This window comes from Gracilinanus agilis, chromosome 4 (assembly GCF_016433145.1).
Source record: "Gracilinanus agilis isolate LMUSP501 chromosome 4, AgileGrace, whole genome shotgun sequence".
Classification (NCBI taxonomy): Eukaryota; Metazoa; Chordata; class Mammalia; order Didelphimorphia; family Didelphidae; genus Gracilinanus; species Gracilinanus agilis.
In genome coordinates, this window is record NC_058133.1 from 24171712 (window position 1) to 24192902 (window position 21191).

General features: G+C 45.6%; 1 protein-coding gene across 1 annotated transcript in view; it reads left to right on the plus strand.

The window, feature by feature from the left end:
- Nucleotides 1–21191, plus strand: part of TTC22 (tetratricopeptide repeat domain 22) — a 41940-nt gene that overhangs the window by 12258 nt on the left and 8491 nt on the right. The window contains exons 2-4 of the mRNA XM_044674155.1: nucleotides 13593–13648; nucleotides 15215–15330; nucleotides 20344–20462. Coding sequence (XP_044530090.1) covers nucleotides 13593–13648; nucleotides 15215–15330; nucleotides 20344–20462 — 291 coding nt within the window. The remainder of the gene's footprint in view (nucleotides 1–13592; nucleotides 13649–15214; nucleotides 15331–20343; nucleotides 20463–21191) is intronic.

Consider the following 21191-nt stretch of genomic DNA (forward strand, 5'->3'; position numbering starts at 1 on the left):
ATTAGTACCAGAAACATTGCTCTGTAAACCCAAGTTGCCTAAAATGCTAGTTTGTCGAGCTAAGTGGCCAAATGACCTTCCCGCCCCTCAAAGGCAGGGACTCACAGCTATTTGTTCAATTACTGGGCAGCTCTAATTAGTAGAAAATGCAAGTATGACAGCCTCTCTGTGGCTTTCCCTGCCTTCCTTCTCCTTACCTTCCACCCCCATTATTCCTAGGTCTGTTCTTTGGGACCAAACTAGAGTATGATCCCTCATTCTCGGTTTCCCCATCTGTATCATGATGGAGCTGGACTGAATGAGCTCCAAGGTCTCTTCCAGATCTAAAACTAGATTCATAGCTATCATCCAGATAAGAGTTCTTCAAACAAAAAGGAAAGAAAGTGTCAGGAAACGACAGACATGAACTTGGGCGGATCTCAGGAGAAGGTGGAAGATAGAAGGGCCTGGTGTGCTTAGTCATAAAGAACTGGATGGGACTGAACAAATGAACAAAAATTGTGCACATCCTGGTGACCCTCCTCTAACTGCCTTCCAGGTGATCAATAGCCTTCCATCTAGAATATGGAGCTCAAGTCTGAACGTATTATTCCAGGTGTAGTCTGGCCAGGGCAGAACACAGAAGAACTGTCACCTTGGTGATCCTACACGTCACACCTTCCTTAATGTAGCCTCAGATGCCATTTCCTTTTTAGGCTGCCATGTTGATTTATCCTGAGCTTGCAGTCCACCAAAACTAGATCTTGTTCAGATGAGCTGGTCTATTTTTAAATTTGTTGTTTAGTCCTTTCAGTCATGTCCGACTCTTCATGACCCCTTCTGGGGTTTTCTTGGCAAAGATCCTGGAGTGGTTTGCCATTTCCTTCTCTGGCTCATTTTATGAATGAGGAAACTGAGGCGAGTAGGGTTAAATGGCTTGTCCAAGGTCACACAGCTAGTGAGTATATGAGGTGGTTATTTGAACTCAGGAAGATGAGTCTTCCTGATTATACACTCAGTGCTCTATTCATTGTACCACTAGCAGCCTGACTATAAGTTGGTGCCCCTTAATAGGTAAGGAAACTGAAACCCATAGATGGGCCATCATAAGTTTTAAAAATTAGTTTTGTGGGACTTTATATTTATCATTATAAAAGCACCAAGCCAGGAAGCCTTTGGAGAAACACAGAGAAGAAGACTTGGACCAGAGATCTTCCCATAATATTCCAATGGGGCTGGGAAAGTGAGTAATAGTTTCCCAAAATGAGTGAATTAGGACAATTTCTGAGTGGGAGCTTTGGGGGTCCCAAGTCTCCTTCTGAGAAGATGTGGTTACTGCTTCCTCCTTTCTCTATGGGCTTCTTCCATCACTCTCCTCTCCTAAACACACACACACACACACACACACACACACACACACACACACACACACACAATTATAAGATTTAAAGCTGGAAAGGATCTTAGAAATCACCTAGTCCAGTCCCTTCCTCATACAAGTAAGTAAACTGAGGGGCATCTAGGTGGCTCAGCGGATAGTGTCAGGCCTGGAGATGGGAGGTCCTGGGTTCAATTTTGGCCACAGACACTTCCTAGTTGTGTTTTCCTAAACAAGTCACTTAACCCCCACTGCTTAGCCCTTACCACAAAAGCCTTGGAACCTGTTCTTAGAACTGAGTCTAAGATGGAAGTTAAGGGTTAATGGGATTCTTTTTTAAAGTAAGTAAACTGAGGCCCAGAGATGGGAAATGTGTATCCAAGGTCACACAAGTAGCAAGGAGCAGAGCTAGGATAGGAACCCATCTCTTTGGATTCAATTTAGTCCAGTTCCCCAAGTATGTTTAAGCATTTATTATGGACTAGTTCTCATGCCTGCAAAGACAAAACCGAAACAATCCTGCCCTCGAGGACTTGACATTCTACTGAGGAAAGCTTCCATTATGTACACAGGCAAATACCAAAATGTTCAAAGTAAATGCAAATTATTTTGAGGGTGATAATGGGAAGCAATAATACTTGGAGAGCAGAGGACAATCAGGGGATCCCCTACGTCAGAAAGAACATTTGAGCACCCCTTGCTCCATACTTCTTTTCTTTTTAAAATTCTTACTTTCTGTCTTGGAATCGAGTATTAATTCTAAGGTAAAAGAGCAGTAAGGGCTAGGTAATTGTAGTTAAGTGACTTGCCTAAGGTCACACAGCTAGGACGTATCTGAGGCCAGATTTGAACCCAGGTTTGTTTTGTTTGAGCCCAGTATTTGTATTTTGTCCTGAGGGGCGTAGGGAGGAGAGAAGTGACATAACTAGACTTATGCTCTCAAAATATCAATTAGACATCAGTGTGGAGGATGGACTGCACAGCCAAGAATTCATCACTAGGGGGCTAGTTTCCTAGTGATTGAGCTTTTTACCTTGAAAATCAAGTGATATTTTTTCTGGACCGTATTTAGATCTGTTACAGGATGGTACAGTCTGCTTTTCTCTGCTGGTGCAGGAGGGTTGGCTGCATAATCCCATGGGCATCATGTGACAAGAGCAAAGGCTAACCATGGATGGCCATAGGGATGGCCTGGACTCTTGGCCATGACCAGAGCTGACCAAGGTCCTGATCGATGCGTCTGTGGTGAACTTCTGGGTAGGACATGGCCGAGAGTGCCACACGATATTAAAGGGCTACCATCTGTGTCATCGGAAGGAGTGACCATGCCGATGAGATCACAGATCCATTGACTTCTCTTGAGTATTTGAGTGCAGGATGAGCTGAAGGGGGAAGAGATTTGAGGCCAGGAGATGAGAGAACCCGGGAATTGTGGAGTTAGATATGAAAGGGACCTTGAGAGATCGACCCCCTCATTTTAGAGACCAGGAATCTGGAACAGGAGAGGGGAGGGTCACGCACTCACTAAATCACTGAGGTAGAATTGAATCCGCATCTTCTTGACTCCAGAACCAGGACTCTGTCTGTGTTTCTTCTCATCAAAAAGAATTGACCATGCAAAAGGGATGAGGGTCCAAACTAGGACAGTGGCTGTCTGAGCAGAGAGCAGGGGATGGAGAGCAGAGGAAACAGACAAATAGAAAAAAGGGGACTTGACAACAGATTGGATCTGCAGGGTGAGCAAGAGTTTAGGTGTCCCAGATGATGCTGAGGTGAGGAACTCTAGTGCCTGAAAGAATGGTGTTTGCCTTGGCATTAGGATAGAATAAAATGTTCCATTTTGGATATGTTCTGGGCAGGAGGCCACACAGGACTAGAACTCAGGAGTAAGAGGGCTGGATGTGGGGATCTGGGCATCATTTGCAAAGAAGAACATTGAATCCACGGGAAATGAAGATAAAATCCCCAAAGAGGGAAAATAAAAAGGGCCTGAGGCAGAAACCTGGATGTTGGGGAGGGGGAGGGGAACATGAGTGATAATCTTGCAGGGACAACTAGAAAGCCAGGCCTAAAGATAGGAGGTCCAGAGTTCAAATCTGGCCTCAGATACTTCCTTTGTGATCTTGGGAAGAAAAGTCACTTAATCTCAATTGCCTAGTCCTTTCTGCTCTTCTGTCTTATAACCAACACTTTGTATTAATTCTAAGATAGAAGGTAAGGTTTTGATGTTTTGTTTTGTTTTTTAATGATGCTCCTGCAACAGACTGAAAGAGAAGAAAGAAAAGAAATGATATAGTACCTAATATGTGTGCCAGCACTGTGCTAAGCATTTTTTTAAACCCTTACCTTCTGTCTTGGAGTCAATACTGAGTATTGGCTCCAAGACAGAAGAGTGGTAAGGGTTAGGCAATGGGGGTTAAGTGACTTGCCCAGGGTCACACAGCTTGGAAGTGTCTAAGGCAAGATTTGAACCTAGGATCTCCCATCTCTAGGCCTGGCTCTCAATCCACTCAGCTACCCAGCTGCCCCCACTAAGCATTTTATAAATATTATTTTTATTTGATTCTAACAAGCCTACAAGATAAGTGCTATTGTTATCCCTATTTAACGGCTAAAGAAACCGAGGCAATAAAGGCTGGTCAGTGTCATAATGCCTGAGGATGGATTTGAACTCAGGTCTCTGTCAAGCTGTGCCACCAACTGGCTGAGAAAGGATGGACAGAAAAGCAAGGGAGAATAATGTTAAGGAAGACCAGGCGGGTGAGGCCTAGAATGGAAGGTGATCAGTAGTATCAAAAGCTATAGAGATGGTCCAAAAAAAATGGGGTCTGAGAAGAGGCAGTAGTATGTAAACACAGAGAGACTATTAATGACCTTAGAGTTCCTACAGTTGACTGAGAACAGAGATTCCAAAGTCATCACTTTCTCAGATACACAATTCAACAAGTTATAGCTTGCACTGCTAATAGCTCCAGGGTAGGCTGGGCCCCTCCCATGGCATCACACATCTGCTTTCACTCTTCAGTGTATTTTATTTAGGAATGTATCCTAAGCCAAGAACCTTCCCTTCCTGCCCTAATGACTTCTTAAAGTGAAGGCCAGGGTAGATGGGTAGTTATCTTTTCCTACCTGCCTTGCTGTGCTTAGGAAAGTAGTATAGTATCTGGTGATGTCCATTTACCCTGAAACTAGAGAATCTGGATTCAAATGCTGATACTTACCCGGGTGGCATTGGGGAAATCACCTGACCTCTCTAGGTCTCAGTTTCTTCATCTACAAAATAAGATCAGTAGACGAGGTAGCCTCAGAGTTCTACCCTAACTTTATATCCATGATTCTATGAACCTCAGTCATCAAAAATCCCTGGGCCTCAGTTTCCTCATCTGTATGATGAATGAATTACAGTAAATGGTTTCAGAGGTCCACTCAATCTCTAGGCCCTACAATTCTAAGACCTCAGTCCAGGGAAGGACTGCTCAGAAAGTTTTCAATAAAGTCTTTCTAATGGGATCAAGGCCAAGTCACTAATCCCCACGTCTGAGGTCTCCGGCATCTTTTGGTTCCTTCTTCATTGTTTGGAAATAGGGATCACTCTCTCACACACGCTCACACCAGGGAAAGCCTTATGACTCCATCTGTACACAATTTCACATTTGGAGTGTGTCCAGGTACTCGGCTAGAGTATTCCAATTCAGTCCTGGACGCCACACTTCAGGAAATGACATTGACAAACTGGAACCTGCCCGGAGGGTGGCAATGGGATGGGAAGACAAATGAAGACCTTCTTGTCCAGAGACTGGCTGGCGCAATCCTTCCAGGGGGTTTAGCCAAGAGAAGACTTAGAGGAGAGACAGTGGCCCCTTGAAGTATTGGAAGGAGTGTCATTCATCAGGAAAAGGGAAAAGGGAGGAGACGGTGCTCCATTTGGCCCCAGAAGACGGAACTAGCTAGGAACAAGGAGAGTTGTTGCAAAGACACAGATTTCAATTCACTAGTACTTGCACTCCTTACCAGTCAGGGCTGTCTAGCAACCACCCAGCAAACATTTATTCTGAGCCTATTTTGTGCAACAGTGGAATAGGCCATCTCCTAAAGCAGTGAGAGCTCATCTTTGGAGACTTTCTAGCTGAGCTCAGATGACCTCTTCAAATTCAAAATTTACAGTAGCAACTGCCCACTGTTTACAGAACTCTGTGCCTAGTGCTGTGTGGAAAACAGAGACTAGATAAGGGAAATGTTTGGTTAGACATAACAAAGTAAAGATGTAACAAGGACAGCTTGGGGACCCAGGGGAGAAAGCATCAGCACCTTGAAGTATTGGAAGGGGTGCCTTTCATCAGGAAAAGGGAAAAGGGAGGAGATTGTGCTCAGGAAGTCAGGAAGACCTGAATTCAAATGTGACCTCAGACACTTACTATTATGTACCTCTGGGAAAGTCACTTTATGCTGTTGGCCTCAGTTTCCTCATCTGTAAAATGAATTGGAGAAAGAAATGTCCTACTGCTCCATTATCTTTGCCAAGAAAACCCCAAATGGGGTTACAAAGACTTGGACACAACTGAAAAATGACTGAACACCAATAGAATATGATTTAGCAGTCATTGCTATTCCAAAAGATTGGAATTGGCTGCTCCAGGAGGTTGTGGGCTCTGTTCCTCCTCCTTGGAGTTCTAAGAGGCTGAAGAACCACGTCTAAGAATGGTACAGTGGGGATTCCTGCTTGGTGGGGTTAGATGGCCTCTGAGATCTCTTTCATCTGAGTTTCCAGGACTCTGGGGACAGAGCACTAGCCTTGGTGTTCGATGACTTGGGCTCACATAGTGACTTAATAACTCTGTAATCATGGACAAGTTGTGGAACCCATCTGGACCTCAGTTTCTTTTTCTGCATTATTTGTTCTCCTCCCCTCAAAGAGTAGCTATGAAAAAAGCACTTGGTAAATCAACCAATAAACACACATTCATTTAGTTCTTACTATGTGCCAGATGCTGGGGCTGGGTCTGTGTCAAAGAATGAAATTCCATTTCCACACACACACACACTTTTTTAAAAACACGTCCACCTTAGAATCGATCCCGTGTATTGGATCCTAGGCAGAAGAGCAGGAAGGGCTAGGTAATGGGGGTTAAATGACTTGCCCAGAATCACACTAGGAAGTGTCTGAGGCCAGATTTGGAGCCAGGACCTCCCGCCTCTAGGCCTGGCTCTTTATCCACTGAACCACCGAGCTACTCCCCTCACATATGTTTTAATAGAGAAAAGACGACCAGGAGCTGAACAGAGGAGTACATATTAGATCTTAGAGACAAAAGGAAGAGAGCAGTCACAGAAAGTTTTATGCAAATAAGAGTTATTATTATTACTATTAAGAAATAAGATGGGGGCAGCTGGGTAGCTCAGTGGATTGAGAGCCAGGCCTAGAGATGGGAAGCCCTACGTTCAAATCTGGCCTCAGACACTTTCAAACTGTGTGACCCTGGGCAAGTCACTTACCCCCCATTTCCTCGCCCTTATGGCTCTTCTGCCTTGGAATCAATACTTAGTATGGATTCCAAGACAGAAGGTAAGGGTTTTAAAGAAAGAAATAACTCATTCCCTGTCCTCATGGAGCACCCAGTCTACTAGATAATGAGGCATAAACAACTCTACTGAGCATGAAAATGCACTAGAGAGGGTCAACACATTGACTGGGGAACAACTAAACAAGTTGTGGTTCTTGAATGTAATAGAATATGTGTCTCATAATAAATGATAAAAACGAAAATCCAGAGAATCAAAAGAAGACATCTATGAATTGATGCAAAGTGAAATAAGGAGAACCAGGAAAATGATATGAGTAATAACTGCAATAACATAAATGGAAAAATCATCAAAATAGAAACGGAATACTGAGAAATTAGAACAATGAAGTTTGGTCCAGAAGAAAAGAGGAGGGGCATGACCGGTGTGAAATACTAAAGATGTAAGACTTTCCCCTGAAGATTGGTTAGTTTTGCTCAACTTTTTTTTCTCTTTTTTATTCTTTCAGAGAGATAGTTTTCTGGTAGGGAGAGAAGAGAGGGATACATTAGGAAAAGTAGGTGATATAAAGACAACAGGGAGCAATAATTTTTTTTTAAGAGAGGAAAATCGAAGCTCTGTGAGGGCCTGTATGGGAAGGTCCTCCCTGGTGGTGGTGCTCCCTGAAGGAAGTAACAATTCTATCCGACAAACATTTACTAGACATTTGTCAGGTACGAGACCTGGTGCCAGGTAGTGAGGATACCAAGATTAAATATTCATGTCTGTGTGTGTGTGTGTGTGTGCGCACGTTTTGATTTAGAGCTTTTATTTCATAAATTATTGCAAATAATACAACTCAGAAACAAAAGCCTGCGAATTTTGAGGCAAGAGCTACATATTCTGACCATTAGTCAGCCAAAACTTCATAAACATCAGTAAATCATCTTAATATAAAATCCTGAGGGGGCAGCTAGGTGGCTCAGTGGATAGAGAGTCAGACCTGGAGCCAGGAACTTCAAATCTGGCCTCAGATGCTTCCTAGCTGTGTGACCCTGGACAAGTCACTTAACCGCAGTTGTCTAGCCCTTATTACTCTTCTGTCCTGGAACTGATATATGATATTGATTCTAAAAAAGAAAAGTTTTTTAAAAATGAAATAGTCCCTGCCCTCAAGGAGCTTACATTCTGCTGAGTAACTCTCTACCCAAGCCTATTCCAGATTGATCATTATTCTTATCAATAATAATAGTAGCTAGCACTTATATAACATTTTAAAGTTTGCAAAGCATTTTACATTGAATGCCTCCCTCATTTAAAACTCAGAGATGGTAGCTGCTATTCTCATCCCCATTTTACAGATGAGGAAACTCAGAGTGAAAGAGGCTAAATAATAATAGCCCAAATTTATGAAGCACCTTAAAGTTTGCAAAATATTTCATACTCTTTGGCCTTTATAAACATCCTGGGATCTCGGTGTTATTATTATCTGCATTTTACTGATAAGGAAACTGAGGCAGACGGAAGTTAAGTGACTTGCCTAAGGTCACACAGCCAGTCTGAGGCTGGGATTCAGCCTCAGGTCAGCCTCAGCCCCGGTTCAGTGCTCTATATTAGCCACCTCCTTACCTCTGACTCTAATTCAAGCTCTAATTTAAAGAAAATATTCCTTTAGAGTAAGTTCTGATGATGCTTCGGAGGTGCGAGCTTGTATCCTTCCAGGCGGGCTGCTCTCTACTTCCACTGAACGGGTAGCTGTAACGGCACACTTGCATCTGTCCCGGCTGCCTCGGCTGTTCTCCGTCTCCAGGGCCCCCTGCTTTCTCTGGGTCACTGTAACCAGCATCCCTTGGAAGGATGTTAACAAGTGGACTCCCTCGCAATCTCCGGCTCCCATCAAAGCCCTCGAGCTCCTGTACTCGGCTCTCGGAGACTCCTGTTAACCTGGCATCAAAGTCTCTGTGGAATTGCTTTGTTCTGCCCCTTGACTTGCCCAGGAGAGCAGCATCCGGCCTTTTCTTTCTTCCTCCAGCTTTTCTCTTCGGTGCTCTCCAGCACAGGAGGCTTTCCCTCGGCCTCCCTAAGAGAGGGGTGAAGCGGGGCTCCCCTCCTGAGCTCCCTCCTCTGCCAGGGGTCCCTTTGGCTCAAAGGTAACCCACAATAGCTCTGCAGTTATGTAACAGCCTTTTCCAGGTTGCTCCTAGCAACACTTTCAGCACCTTTTTCTGCTCCCACCAGAAAAAAACTAAGATACACAGTGCCAGCAGAAGCAAAGGCCCCTGGGGATTCAGGCAGGGTTCTCGGAGGCCTCTCCTTGCTGGGACTCAGGGGAATGGGCAACAGAAAGCTGTTAGTGAGGTGAAAGTGGGAACCCATTACTGCCATGAATGGAACCCAACCTCAGTCAGCTGCTTGAAGAATCAAGGGGAGAGGCTTGGGGCAGCTAGGTGGCTCAGTGATTAGAAAGCCCGGCCTAGAAATGAGAGACCGAGGGATCAAATCTGGCCCAGACACTTCCTATACGTGTGACCCTGGGCAAGTCACTTAACCCCCAATTGCCTACCCTTTACACTCTTCTACTTTGGGACCCATACTTAGAATTTATTTTAAGACAGAAGGTAACGGTTAAAAAAAAAAATCTGGCCTTAGATGCTTCCTAGCTGTGTGAATCTGGGTAAGTCACTTAACCCCAGATGCCTAGCTCTTCCCGCTCTTCTGCTTTGTAAATAATACTTAGTATTGATACTAAGATAGAAGGTAAGGATTAAAAAAAAAGACTCATAGTGGGACAGCTAGGTGGCACAGTGGATAGAGTGCCAGGCCTGGAGTCAGGAGGACCTGAGTTCAAATTTGAGTTCAGCTTCTTACTAACTCTGCGACCCTGGGCAAGTCACTTAATCCTGTTTGCCACCAAAAAAAAAAAAAAAAAAAAAAAAAAAAAAAGAACCACAGAACCGTGAACTACAAGGGCCCAGTCCCCTCTTTTTACAGAGGAAGAAACAAAAAGCCAGAGAGAAGGAAGCATGTGCTCAAAGTCACCCAGCTAACTAGTGGCAGAATTGGCCTTAATACTTGGAAAATTCATGCTGTTTTGTCCAAAGAGCCAACTGAGCATCTGAGTGACTCTGTGCTTGTACAAAAAGATTTAGAGCCGTGCTCTTTGTGGTGGCAAAAAACTGGAAAATGAGGGGATGCCCTTCGATTGGGGAAATACTAAAGTTGTGGTATCTGCTGGTGATGGAATACTATTGTGCTGAAAGGAATAATAAACTGGAGGAATTCCATGTGAACTGGAAAGACCTCCAGGAACTGATGAAAGTGAAAGGAGCAGAACCAGAAGAACCTTGTACACAGAGACTGATACATTATAACAATCAAATGTAATGGACGTCTGTACTAGCCGCAATGCAACGACCCAGGACGATCCAGAGGAGCTTATAAGAAAGAACTGTGGGAGCAGAAACACAGAAGAAAAACAACTGCTTGATCACATGGGTCAATGAGGATGTGATTGAGGATGTAGACTCTAAGCGACCACCCCAGTGCAAATATCAGTAATATGGAAATAGATCTTGATCAATGACACATGTAAAACCCAGTGGAATTGCTCCTTGGCTACAGGAGGGGGGGCAGGAGGAGGGGAGGGAAAGAACATGAATCATGTAGCCATGGGAAAATATTCCAAATTAATTAAATAAAATTTTTCAATTCTGAGTGGCTCTGGAAGTTATCACAGAGCTCATCCCTCATAACTTTTACTATAGAAATCTCACACTCTGAGACTATGGCAACCACCTCTGCAATTTAAGGATATTGCCACCAAGTGGCAGTCCAGCAAGCACTCTGTAAACACCTCTTTACTTGTCTAGGGATGACTCAAAACATGAAGTCCACTCACTGAAGCTGATCACAACAGTCTTTTCCATTCTATTGGACTTATCTCACTTTTCCCCCCTTCTAAACCCTCACCTTCCACATTGGACTCAATACTATGTATTGGTTCCAAGGCAGAAGAGTAGTAAGGACTAGGCAATGGGGGTTAAGTGACTTGCCCAGGGTCACAGAGCCAGGAAGTAGATATAGAAAGCCACATTATAAAAGGAAAAGGCAAATAAATAAATGAACGAATAATGATAAAATAAAAAGAAGAGGCAAAAACTGTGTCTCTTTAGACTACAGAAGATATGAGAAGGGAGGATATAATTGCTGTCTTCAAGTATCTGAATGAAGAGTTGTCTTGGGGCAGAAAGAGAGCAAAAGTCTGCGAGGACCCTGTCAAAAACTGTTAATGGAGCGGGTAGGTGGTTCAGTGGATAGAGTCAGGCCTGGAGATGGGAGGTCCCGGGTTTAGATCTGACCTCAGACACTTCCTAGCTATGTGACCTTGGGCAAGTCACTTGACCCCCATTGCCTAGCCCTTTGGGCTCCTCTGCCTTGGAACCAATGCACAGTATTGATTCTAAGACAGAAGATAAGGGTTCAAAAAAATGTTAATAAGGTTAGCCTGAAATAATCAAAACTGGATGGAACTGACCAGGTGCTCTATGATGGCCACCTCTTCCTTTTCTAGAATTTAAATTAAAAATATGAGCATTTTTCATTAAGTGCATTAAAAATGTCTCTGCCTTTCTTCAGTTTCACCATCCTGCCCTCATTCTCCAGAGGCTCTCAGAGATCACTGATGGGGGCTCAAACATCACAGCCATCAGTTTTTTCAGTACCCTCAAAGGTATCTGAGTTTGCCATCATGAGATGGACTGGCTCTCTTACTGACTCTTTGCCCACTTTCAGGCTTGTCTGCCACAGTGGCCATTCTCGTTCTTTTTTCTCCAGCCCAGAGAATCTTCTCTTTTGTAAAGAAAGCAGATTAACAGTAAAAGTGAGCTGCTTTACCTTCTCTCCTACAGCATTGCTGATCCTGTACAACTTGCACTCTTGTAGGGGAGATAAGCCAATCAGTCAGTCAACAAGCATTTGTTAACGCAACAATAATAATAATAATAATAATAATAATAATAATAATAGCCACCATTTACATAGCAATTTAAGGTTTATGAAGTGATTTATAAATGTTACCTTATTTGATCCTCCTAATGACCCTGAGAAGGAGTGTTGATATCATCCCCATTTTTCAGATGAGGAGTTAAGGCAAATAGGGGTTAAGTGACTTGTCCAGGATCACACAGCTAGTAAGTATCTGAGGCAAGAATTGATCTCAGGTCTTCCTGACTTTGGGTCTAGTACTCCATTCACTGAATTACCAATGCAGTGGTAAGGTTGGAAGTCTAATGTTCAGGGCTTTAGGAGGAAATGAATGGTGAGAAAAGGAGACAGATAATATGGCCTACTAAAAGGAGAGAGGATAGCTCGAAGGGAGATTGGGAAAGGAAGAATCTGGAGTATTTTTTAAGGTCAGAGAAGACTTGAAAATCTTTCAAGGCTGAGAAGAAGGAAATAGTAGAGAAGGAGTGACTGAAGACAGGAGGAAGAGAGAGGCTGTGGGAAAGGATGGTTATAGAAGAAGGGAAGCCCAAATGGAATTCCTGAATCCAAATGGACCTCAGTGGTCACCTGGCCCAACCTCCACCTGAATAAGAATCCTTTGGAGGTTCCTGAGGAGCGCTGGCTCCAACCCCACCTCTGCCACTTTCTGCCTGACCTCAAGTCGTTGAACCTCCCTAGGCCTCAGTTTCCTCATCTGTCAAAGGAGAGAGTTGACCCAAATGGCCTCTGAAGTCCCTTCTAGCTCTAGATCTGTCATCTCTGACAAGTGGCTGTCCAGATTCTGCTTGAACACGGCCAGTGACGAGGAACCGACTTCTACTTGAAGGTGCTGGTTGTTAGGGAGTCTAGATGCAGGAAGGGACCAGAGATCAGAGACTGAGAAAGGCATCTAACTCAGGCTAGATGTTTTACAGATGAGGAAACTGAGGCCAAGAGGTTAAGGAACTTCCCCAATATCACATAGCTAACATGAGACAGAATTGGGATTTGAATCCAGGGCCTCTGGTTCCAAATTCTTTCCATTTAGGATCCTAGACTTAAAGCAGAAAGGAATTTCAGAAATCATTGAGACTGGCAAGACTCATCTTGCACATGAGACATTGAGGGACTTCCTTGATTGATAGGACAAGTGACTTTCCCAGGTCACAGAGCTGGAATTTAAACTCGAATCCTGAGACTGAATATAGCACCGAATGGGTTTTTTTTCTTGTTTATATTGGAGCATTCTTTTACAGTAATAATGTTTTGCAATTTATGTAACTAATCTTCTATTGTCTGATACTTAGTTTTTTGTTTGTTTGTTTTTTTAAACCTTCTGTCTTAGAATCAATATTGTGTATTGGCTCCAAGGCAGAAGAGTAGGCAATGGGGGTTAAGTGACTTGCCCAGGGTCACACAGCTAGGAAGTGTCTGAGGCCAGTGATACTTAGTTTACTTCTAATTTTTTTGCAATTACATATGCTGCTGGGAAACTCTTGGAACAGACAGTTCCTTTTTGGTCTTTTTTAATTAATAAAAATAAAACCAATAAAATGGATGGGCGTGGGGAGATGGGCTTGAAAAATGAGGAAGCCCATTCATTGCCTTCTCTGGCAATGAGCAGAACAGGGGCACCACGATGTTCCAGGCTGCATGGGACAGAAGGGGAGAGATTCCTCCCCAAGTAGGAGAGGCTGAGGAAGGAGCCACAAGGAGGAAGATTATTCCATTGACATCCCTTTGTCTGTGCTAGATCCCGCTGGAGGAGAAACGAAGCTGGTACTTCACAATGGCAACGCTGTTCCTCAGGTAAGACGGCAATGGGCCAGTGGAGGGAGGAGAGCCTGGACATGAGGAGGGGTCCTGCCCACACACATCCAGGGGCCAGGGAAGCAGCAGGGGTCGGGCTGTCTCCCAGAGGTTGATGAGGGAGCTTGGGAAATGGCAGAGGCGGCTCCCATGTGTGCCCACGTTTGGGCTATCTCCTCATCACCCTTTGAAAAACCAAAAAGGGCCCCAGAGAGAGTTGGGCTATCCCAGGGTCCAGCACTGGGGAGGAGGCTCCTAAGGGCTTGCTGATAGATGATGGATTGATTGGCCAACTGATGTAGGTCAGGGCTTCTGAAGGCACTGAGAAAGACTAGAATCTCTTCCACCTTTTGGGACCCACAGCAGAAATTTTTTAAAAATAGACACAAACAAATGAGAGTGTGACCATTTGATTTTTTAATAGACATAACAAATGCCTTTTTCTTTTTGAGGGGCATAAAAGCACTAATTAGGAGGCATAGAGGACAGAGCATTGGACTTGGAGTCACATTTGGAGTCTGTTAGTTACTATGTGAACTTGGGCAAGACTCTTCTCCCTGGGCCTCAGTTTCCTCATCTGTAAAATGAGAAGGTTGGACTAGAAGGGATCTGTGGTCTGTTCTATCTCTCCTATTCTCCTCTATGATCTTATCAAGCAGAGCAATATATGGAAAAAGCCCTTAGCATGTGCCTGGTACACAGTGTTCATCTAATAAATGGTTATTCTTTCCCCTTCTTTCTTTCCAGCTCTAAGTCTAGGATCTGAACAATCTATGAAAAGGTTGGCTCAGGTCAAGGTCCATAGGAGGTTTAAAAATATTTGGCTCCTTCCTTTGTCATCCTATGCTGTGGAGGGGTTCAGAGGGTTTCCCTAGACTGCCTGCCCAAGGAGAAGAGGGGAGATGCATGAGAAAACTGTCTCAGAACCCCTGCTCTGGGAGTCTCCTGCAATGAAAGCATCATTTGATTTGATGTCCTGGATGGGGAGGAGAGGACTGATCTCACTTTTGCTCTTGAGTCCCTAGTATCTAGCCTAGCATCTGGCTCATAGTAGGTAATTAATAAATGTTGGGTGGAATAATTAATGGAAGCCAGGCAGACCAGGAGAAAGCCCTTGGCCCTTCATTGTCTCAGGGGTCTTTATTGCTCTGACCCCAGCTGGATCACCATTAGCAAGTCACTTTACACTCTCTGAGCCTCAGTTTCCCCAATTGTAAGATAGAGAATGGTAAAAGTATACAACAGTACTTGCTCTCTTGACCTCACAGGGCTCATGAAATGGTAGCTCTGATGATTATTTTAATCTGAGACCCTCTTGGAGCTCATAACCACATGGCTTCCCCCTCTAATTGGACACTATTAATGTCCTCTACCCTGTTTTACAGAAGGAACAACTGTGCGGGGAAGAGAAATGTTTAATCTCTTCATAGAAATGGAGCCCCAACCCCTAAGAGTAAACTTGGAGGGCCCTGGGGAAGGAGAGGCTTGCTTGGCAGAGGGAAATTTTAGCTGTTCAGCTCAGTGGGAGAGAGGGACTGACCCATTGTATCCTGGTGCCTTCCCTAGGCTAGATGGCATCTTACTGAACCAGGGCACTGAGGAACAGACGAGGCTGGTTCCATTTAACCGCACCCTCAAGCTGCTCCGGGAAGTGGTCAAGTCCTCCAGCACCTACCATCGAGGTAATCAGAGCCTGCCAACCCATGCCAGGCCAACAGTTCCTTCCTCTTATTCCTCCTCGCTTTCATGGGTTCATTCAGTCTCTCCTGGCCCCAGCCCCCACCCCCACCCTTGTCCTCATCCTGTCTGAATTCCTGCCTTTTCCCTACCCCATCTGCTGCCTAGTCTGTATTCCTGCTCTTCTCTGTGTCCTGGTCCTGGCCCTTGACCTCTCCTTATCTTTGGCCCTGTCTGGGTCTCTGTCTGTCTCTGGGCTACAGTTAAAACAGCCCTGCCTCTGGAAGATGTTCAAATACTGCCCCTACCACTTCCCACCGTTGTGACCTTGGGTCAGACTTCCAGTCCTTCTGCCTCAGTTTCCTCATCTGCAAAAACGAGGGGGTTAAACTAGATGGCCTTGGAGGTCCCTTCCTGTGCTAGATCTGTCCTATCTGTGTTTGTCTTTGTTGCTTTCTTTGCCTCTGTTCTGACTCATTCTCTTGCTTCGTCTTTGTCCCTCTCTCCTTAGCCTTTGTTTGTCACTGGGTTTTTGACTCCTTTTCTCTCTCTCTCTCTCTCTCTCTCTCTCTCTCTCTCTCTCTCTCTCTCTGTCTCTCTGTCTGTCTGTCTGTCTGTCTGTCTCTCTCTCTCTGTCTCTGTCTCTCTGTCTCTCTCTCTCTCTGTCTCTCTGTCTCTGACTCTCTTTCTCTCTCTCTCTCTCTCTGTCTCTCTCTCTCTCTGTCTCTGTCTCTCTGTCTCTCTCTGTCTCTCTCTGTCTCTCTCTGTCTCTGTCTCTCTCTGTCTCTGTCTCTCTCTGTCTCTCTCTCTCTCTTTCTCTCTCTCTCTCTCTCTCTCTCTCCTTCCCTCCCTCTGTCTCTTCCTCATTTCTCTTTTCTAGGTCTCATTCTATTTCTCTTTCTGTCTCTCTCTGTCTCTCTGTTCTCCTTAGCTCCAACTCTAAGCAACATCTGTTCCACTTCTGGAAAACCATCCATGTTAGGAAGTTTTCTTTTCTTGCCCCCACCTGCCCCCGACACTAACTAGCTGGGGGATACAGTGGCTAGAGCTGGAGCTGAAGTCAGGAAGACTAACACAAAATCTGCCTTAGACATTTACTAAGTAGCTATGTGACTGGAGCTAGTCACTTAACCTCCCTTGCCCTCAGTTTCTTCATCTATCAAATGGGAATAATAATAAAATCCACCTTTCTGGGCTTCTGAGAGAAACAAAAGATACAAACTGTAAAGTATTTAAAAGTAGGTGCTTTAATAATGGTTCTTACCCTCAGGGGGCTCATATCCTAATGGGGGAAACAACTGCTATGGACATGCAAGATATAGACAGTATAAGGAGAAGGTAATCTCAGAGGGAAGGCATGGAAGACACAAGCAAAGACACTTTTTTTTAACCCTTGCCTTCTTCTATCTTAGTATTAATTCTAAGATAGAGAGTGGTAAGGGCTAAGCAATTAAAGTTAAGGGACTTGCCCAGGGTCACACAGCCAAGAAGTGTCTGAGACCAGATTTGAGCCCAGGTTCTCCCAACTCTCTGGCACGCTATCCATTGTGCCACTCAGCTGTCCCAAAAACCTTTTGAAGGAAGCCAAGAAAACCAAGAGGCAGAGGTGAGGAAGGAGATAATTCCCTGAGAAATTACCAGTGGAAATACCCCAAGTTGGGTGATGGCGTGTTGTATGGGAGGACTGGCCAGGCCAGCATCACTGGATCAGAGTCTAGATGTAGGAGTAAGCTGTAGAAAGACTGGAAAGGGAGGAAGGACCAGCTTTGAAGGGCCTTAAAAGCCAAACGGAGGATGTTATATTTGATCTCGGACATCATCGGGAGCTACTGGAGTAGAGGCGGTGACCTGGTGAGAGCTGAGCTTCAAGAAAACGACAGGACAAAAGGATGTCAAAGCTGGTGTCCCAGAAGGCACCCGCCAGGCTAGCTTACTAGGTTGAATCATAGAAAATGGAATTTAGTAGGGTTAAATAGGAAGTTTCACCCTTGGGTTCCAAAATGCAAATTCCCAAGTACAAGAAGGGAGAGAGAAGAAGCCATCGGTGCATCTGTTCTGCTTATCTTGCCTATTTCTTATTTACATGTTGCTCCGGGACATCATTTCTCATATTAGAGTGAGAGCCCCTTGAGACCAAGGACCTTTTTTTATTTTGGTCATTCCTCAGCACTTAGCACAGTGCCTGGCATACAGTAGGCACCTAATAAGTGCTTATTTAGCTGATGATCTGCAAAAGTCCTGGGAGAGTTAGTCAACAGCAAGCTCTGTCTAAGCCACGATGTGTCATGGAGCAGCCAAGAAACCTCTTACAGCCAGAGGCTGTGCAGTGTCTGAGAGCAGGGATTTGATGAGGGTCCCGCTGACCCCTGCTTTGGTCCGAGCCAGGTGTCCAAGCCCAGGCACCATTTGATAGGAAGTTATTTGCTAGCCTGGACAGTCTCCAAGGGTGTGCCACCAGGATGGGGAGGGGTCCCAGAGGAGAATCAGCGAAAGGAATTGGGCTGAGTTCTGAGAAGAGAAGGCTTGTGAGGGAGCGTAACAACTGTTTTCAGGTGAGTGAGGAAAAAATCTGCCTCATGCAAGAGGAATTAGTAAGGGGCAGCCAAGTGGCTCAGTGAATTGAGGGCCATATCTGGAAATGGGAGGTCCTGAGTTCAAATCTAACCTCAAATACTTCCTGTGTGATCCTGGGCAAGTCACTTATCCCCCATTGCCTAACCCTTACTGCTCTTCTAACTTAGAATCAATACATAGGATTGATTCTCAGGGGGAAGCTGGGTAGGGGTTGGTTTTGTTTTTAAAAGAGGGTTAGACTTACTTCATTTGACTCCAGGTCTAGAACCAGACCCAATGGATGGAAATTGGAAAGAGGTATACAGCAGCTTGGGCAGTGAGGTGAAACTGTGGATAGAGTGCTGGCCCTGGAGTCAGGAGGAAATGAGTTCAAATCCAACCTGAGACACTTCCCAGCTGTGGCAGGTCACTTAACCATTTGCTCGTGTCTTCCTCTTTAAATGAGCTGGAGAAGGAAGTGGCGAACCCCTTTGGTCTCTTAGCTGTGTGTCCCTGGGCAAGTCACTTCACCCTGCTGGCCTCAATTTTCTTATCTGTAAATGAGCTGGAGAAAGAAATGGCAAACACTTCAGGATCTTTGCCAAGAAAGGCCCAAAGGAGGACATGAAGAGTCAGACGTGCCAAATTGACGGCCACCAGCAACACCACCAAGAAAGATTTCTTAACTGACCAGAGCTGCCCTGGAGAGAGGGAGGGAGGGAATCCCCACTGTTTGGGGGGAGGATGCGGTGGGGAGGGGCTTCCTTTTCCCTTCAGTGGTTCTCATGGCCCCTTGGCGATGGCCTGGAAACAGAGAAGCGAGGCTGTAAGCCCTGGGTGAGTGTTTGCCTGAACTCCTGCCAGGCTTCCTAGGTGATGGCCAAGGCTGGGGCCAAGTAGGACTGGCTCTAGGAGGAATGGCTCTAGAGGGGAGTCATTGATACAACATGTTGGCAAGAGTCAAGTGGCAAGAGCAAAGCGGGGAGGGGCACCTTGATATCGTGAGCCCCCTCTGGGCACTGTTCGGTGGCTGACGGCTAAGAGGCTCTGCCCAGCAACCAGCCTAGACAGCACTGAGGCCTTGGGAAGTGGCCACAGGCATAAAATTGAAGGACCTGCCCTGACGTCTCCCTTCCCCTGCCCAGGGCCCCGTACCTAGACTGGGAGCTCTCTAGGGGGAACCCAAGGGCCCAGAAGTATAGCAGGCAACATCCACAATGGATGCCCCACAGAGACTCCTATCCCAGAATTAAGAAATCAGCCTCCCAGAGCAAATTTCCCAGGTGTCTGGGTTTCGAGGTGATTGTCTTGCTGTCCCCTGCCCTGGCTGGGGCATAACTGAAGGTTTTGTGTTCGGTTTGGAGCATAAAATTCTAGGAAAGCCATTGATCTCAGGTGGCCAGGTAGCACAGTGGATAGAGTGCCAGACCTGGATTCAGTAGGACCTGGATTCAAATTTGACCTCAGACACTTCCTAGCTGTGTGACCCTGGACAAGTCACTTAATTCCAGTTGCCTGGCCCTTGCCACCCTTCCGCCTTAGAATTGATAAAGTAAATTGATAAGGTAAAGGCTTAAAAAAAGGAAAACTATCGATCGGCCAAAGAGGGTCCAAAGGAAAGTGACCAGGATGGGCAAGGACCCTGCGTCTCACGAGGATCGGTTGAAGCCACTGAGGATGTCTGCCATCGGGAAGAGAAGATGGGGTTTGGGGATGAGGGAAAAGGGGAGATAAGAGCTCACTTCAGGTATTTGAAGGGGCGTCCTTTGAAAGGGGCAGCAGGCTGGCAGAACTAGGGATGATGGGTGGAAATTCCAGGCAGGCACATGGAAGCTCAGTCTCGGGGGAGGAAACCCAACCTCCTACCAAGGAGAGCAGCCCCAGTCATTGAAGGGCTTTGGGCACCGGCTAGAAGGTCTAGAACAGAAGGGATTGCTGTACAGCCATGACTTGGACTACTACATGGTCAATGAGGTCCCATCCCATCTCGTGAGGCTGCTCAGAAACTCCCCTCCCTCCTTCGCTGCTCTCTTTCGTTGCCCTGAAGGACGGAGGAGCCACGTAGCTGGGCAGCCCCTTTCCAGACGGGGCCGAGGGGGACAGCAGAGACCACTTTAGCTTCTGTCTTTGCTTCTCCAGGACCACGTACCTTCCCGGCACACGGGAGGCAATTAATAATTCATTATTATAATAAGTAGTTATTATATATATGATATAATAAGTAGTTATTATAATAAGTAGCCAAATAAGTAAATGCTTAGTTGATTGGTCAGTGTGAATGAATCAATGAATGAAAGCACCTACTAGGTGTCAGGCAACATGCCTGATGGGAGAGCACTTTTGAGGACTCGGCTCCCATCTGCCTGGGCTTCACACAGGCCTTTGCCAGAGCTTGGAGCAGAGGCCAAGGTCAAGCTGGAGCCTCAATGGCTGAAACGTCCCTAAGGTTCCTTTCTCCCTTTCAGCTCTGGCCTGGTGCTACCTTGGGATGCTTCTGGAAAGGAAAGACACCTTCTCTACCACCCCTATGGGTGTGCACGACTGCGGCTACTCAGGGACTGACCCCTTGGACTGCTTTGGCAAGGTAGGAGGAAAAGGGAAGAAATCAGAACAGGTCCACTGTGTCCTTGGAGGGAGTGAGTAACAGGAGCTGAATGGCTCAGGTGATGCAACACCCCTGCTCAGCATCCTTCAGTGGCTCCCTAGTGCCTACAGGATGAAGTCTAGGCTTGCCTTTGCAGGGCAGCATTTTCTGGGTTGTCTTGGTGGAAAGATTGCTGACTTTAGGCTCAGGAGACATGGACAGAAATCTCAGTTCTGGTACTATCTGTATGACGATGGGCAAGTTGCTTGACCTCCTCAGGCCTCAGTTTCTTCATCTGTAAAGTGAAAGTTTGGGCTAGATAGTCTCTAAGGTCCCTTCCAGCTCCAGGGCCATCTTCTTTTACTCAGCTCTTCCCCACATTCTCTTTCTGACTCAGAGTTGTAAAACATACAATTCAGAGCAGGTAAAAATTGAATTTCTATTAAGGAGGAGAGAGAGAAAGATGAGAGAGACAGACAGAGAGAGAGACAGACAGACAGAGAGAGACAGACAGAGAGAGAAGAGAAGAGGAGAGAAGAGAAGAGAAGAGAAGAGAAGAGAAGAGAAGAGAAGAGAAGAGAGAAGAGGGAGGAAGGAAGGAAGAGAGAGCAAGAGAGAGAGGAGAAAGGAGAGAGGAGAGGGAGGGAGGAAGGAAGGGAGGAAAGAAGGAAGGAAGGAAGGAAGGAAGGAAGGAAGGAAGGAAGGAAGGAAGGAAGGGAGGGAGGAAGG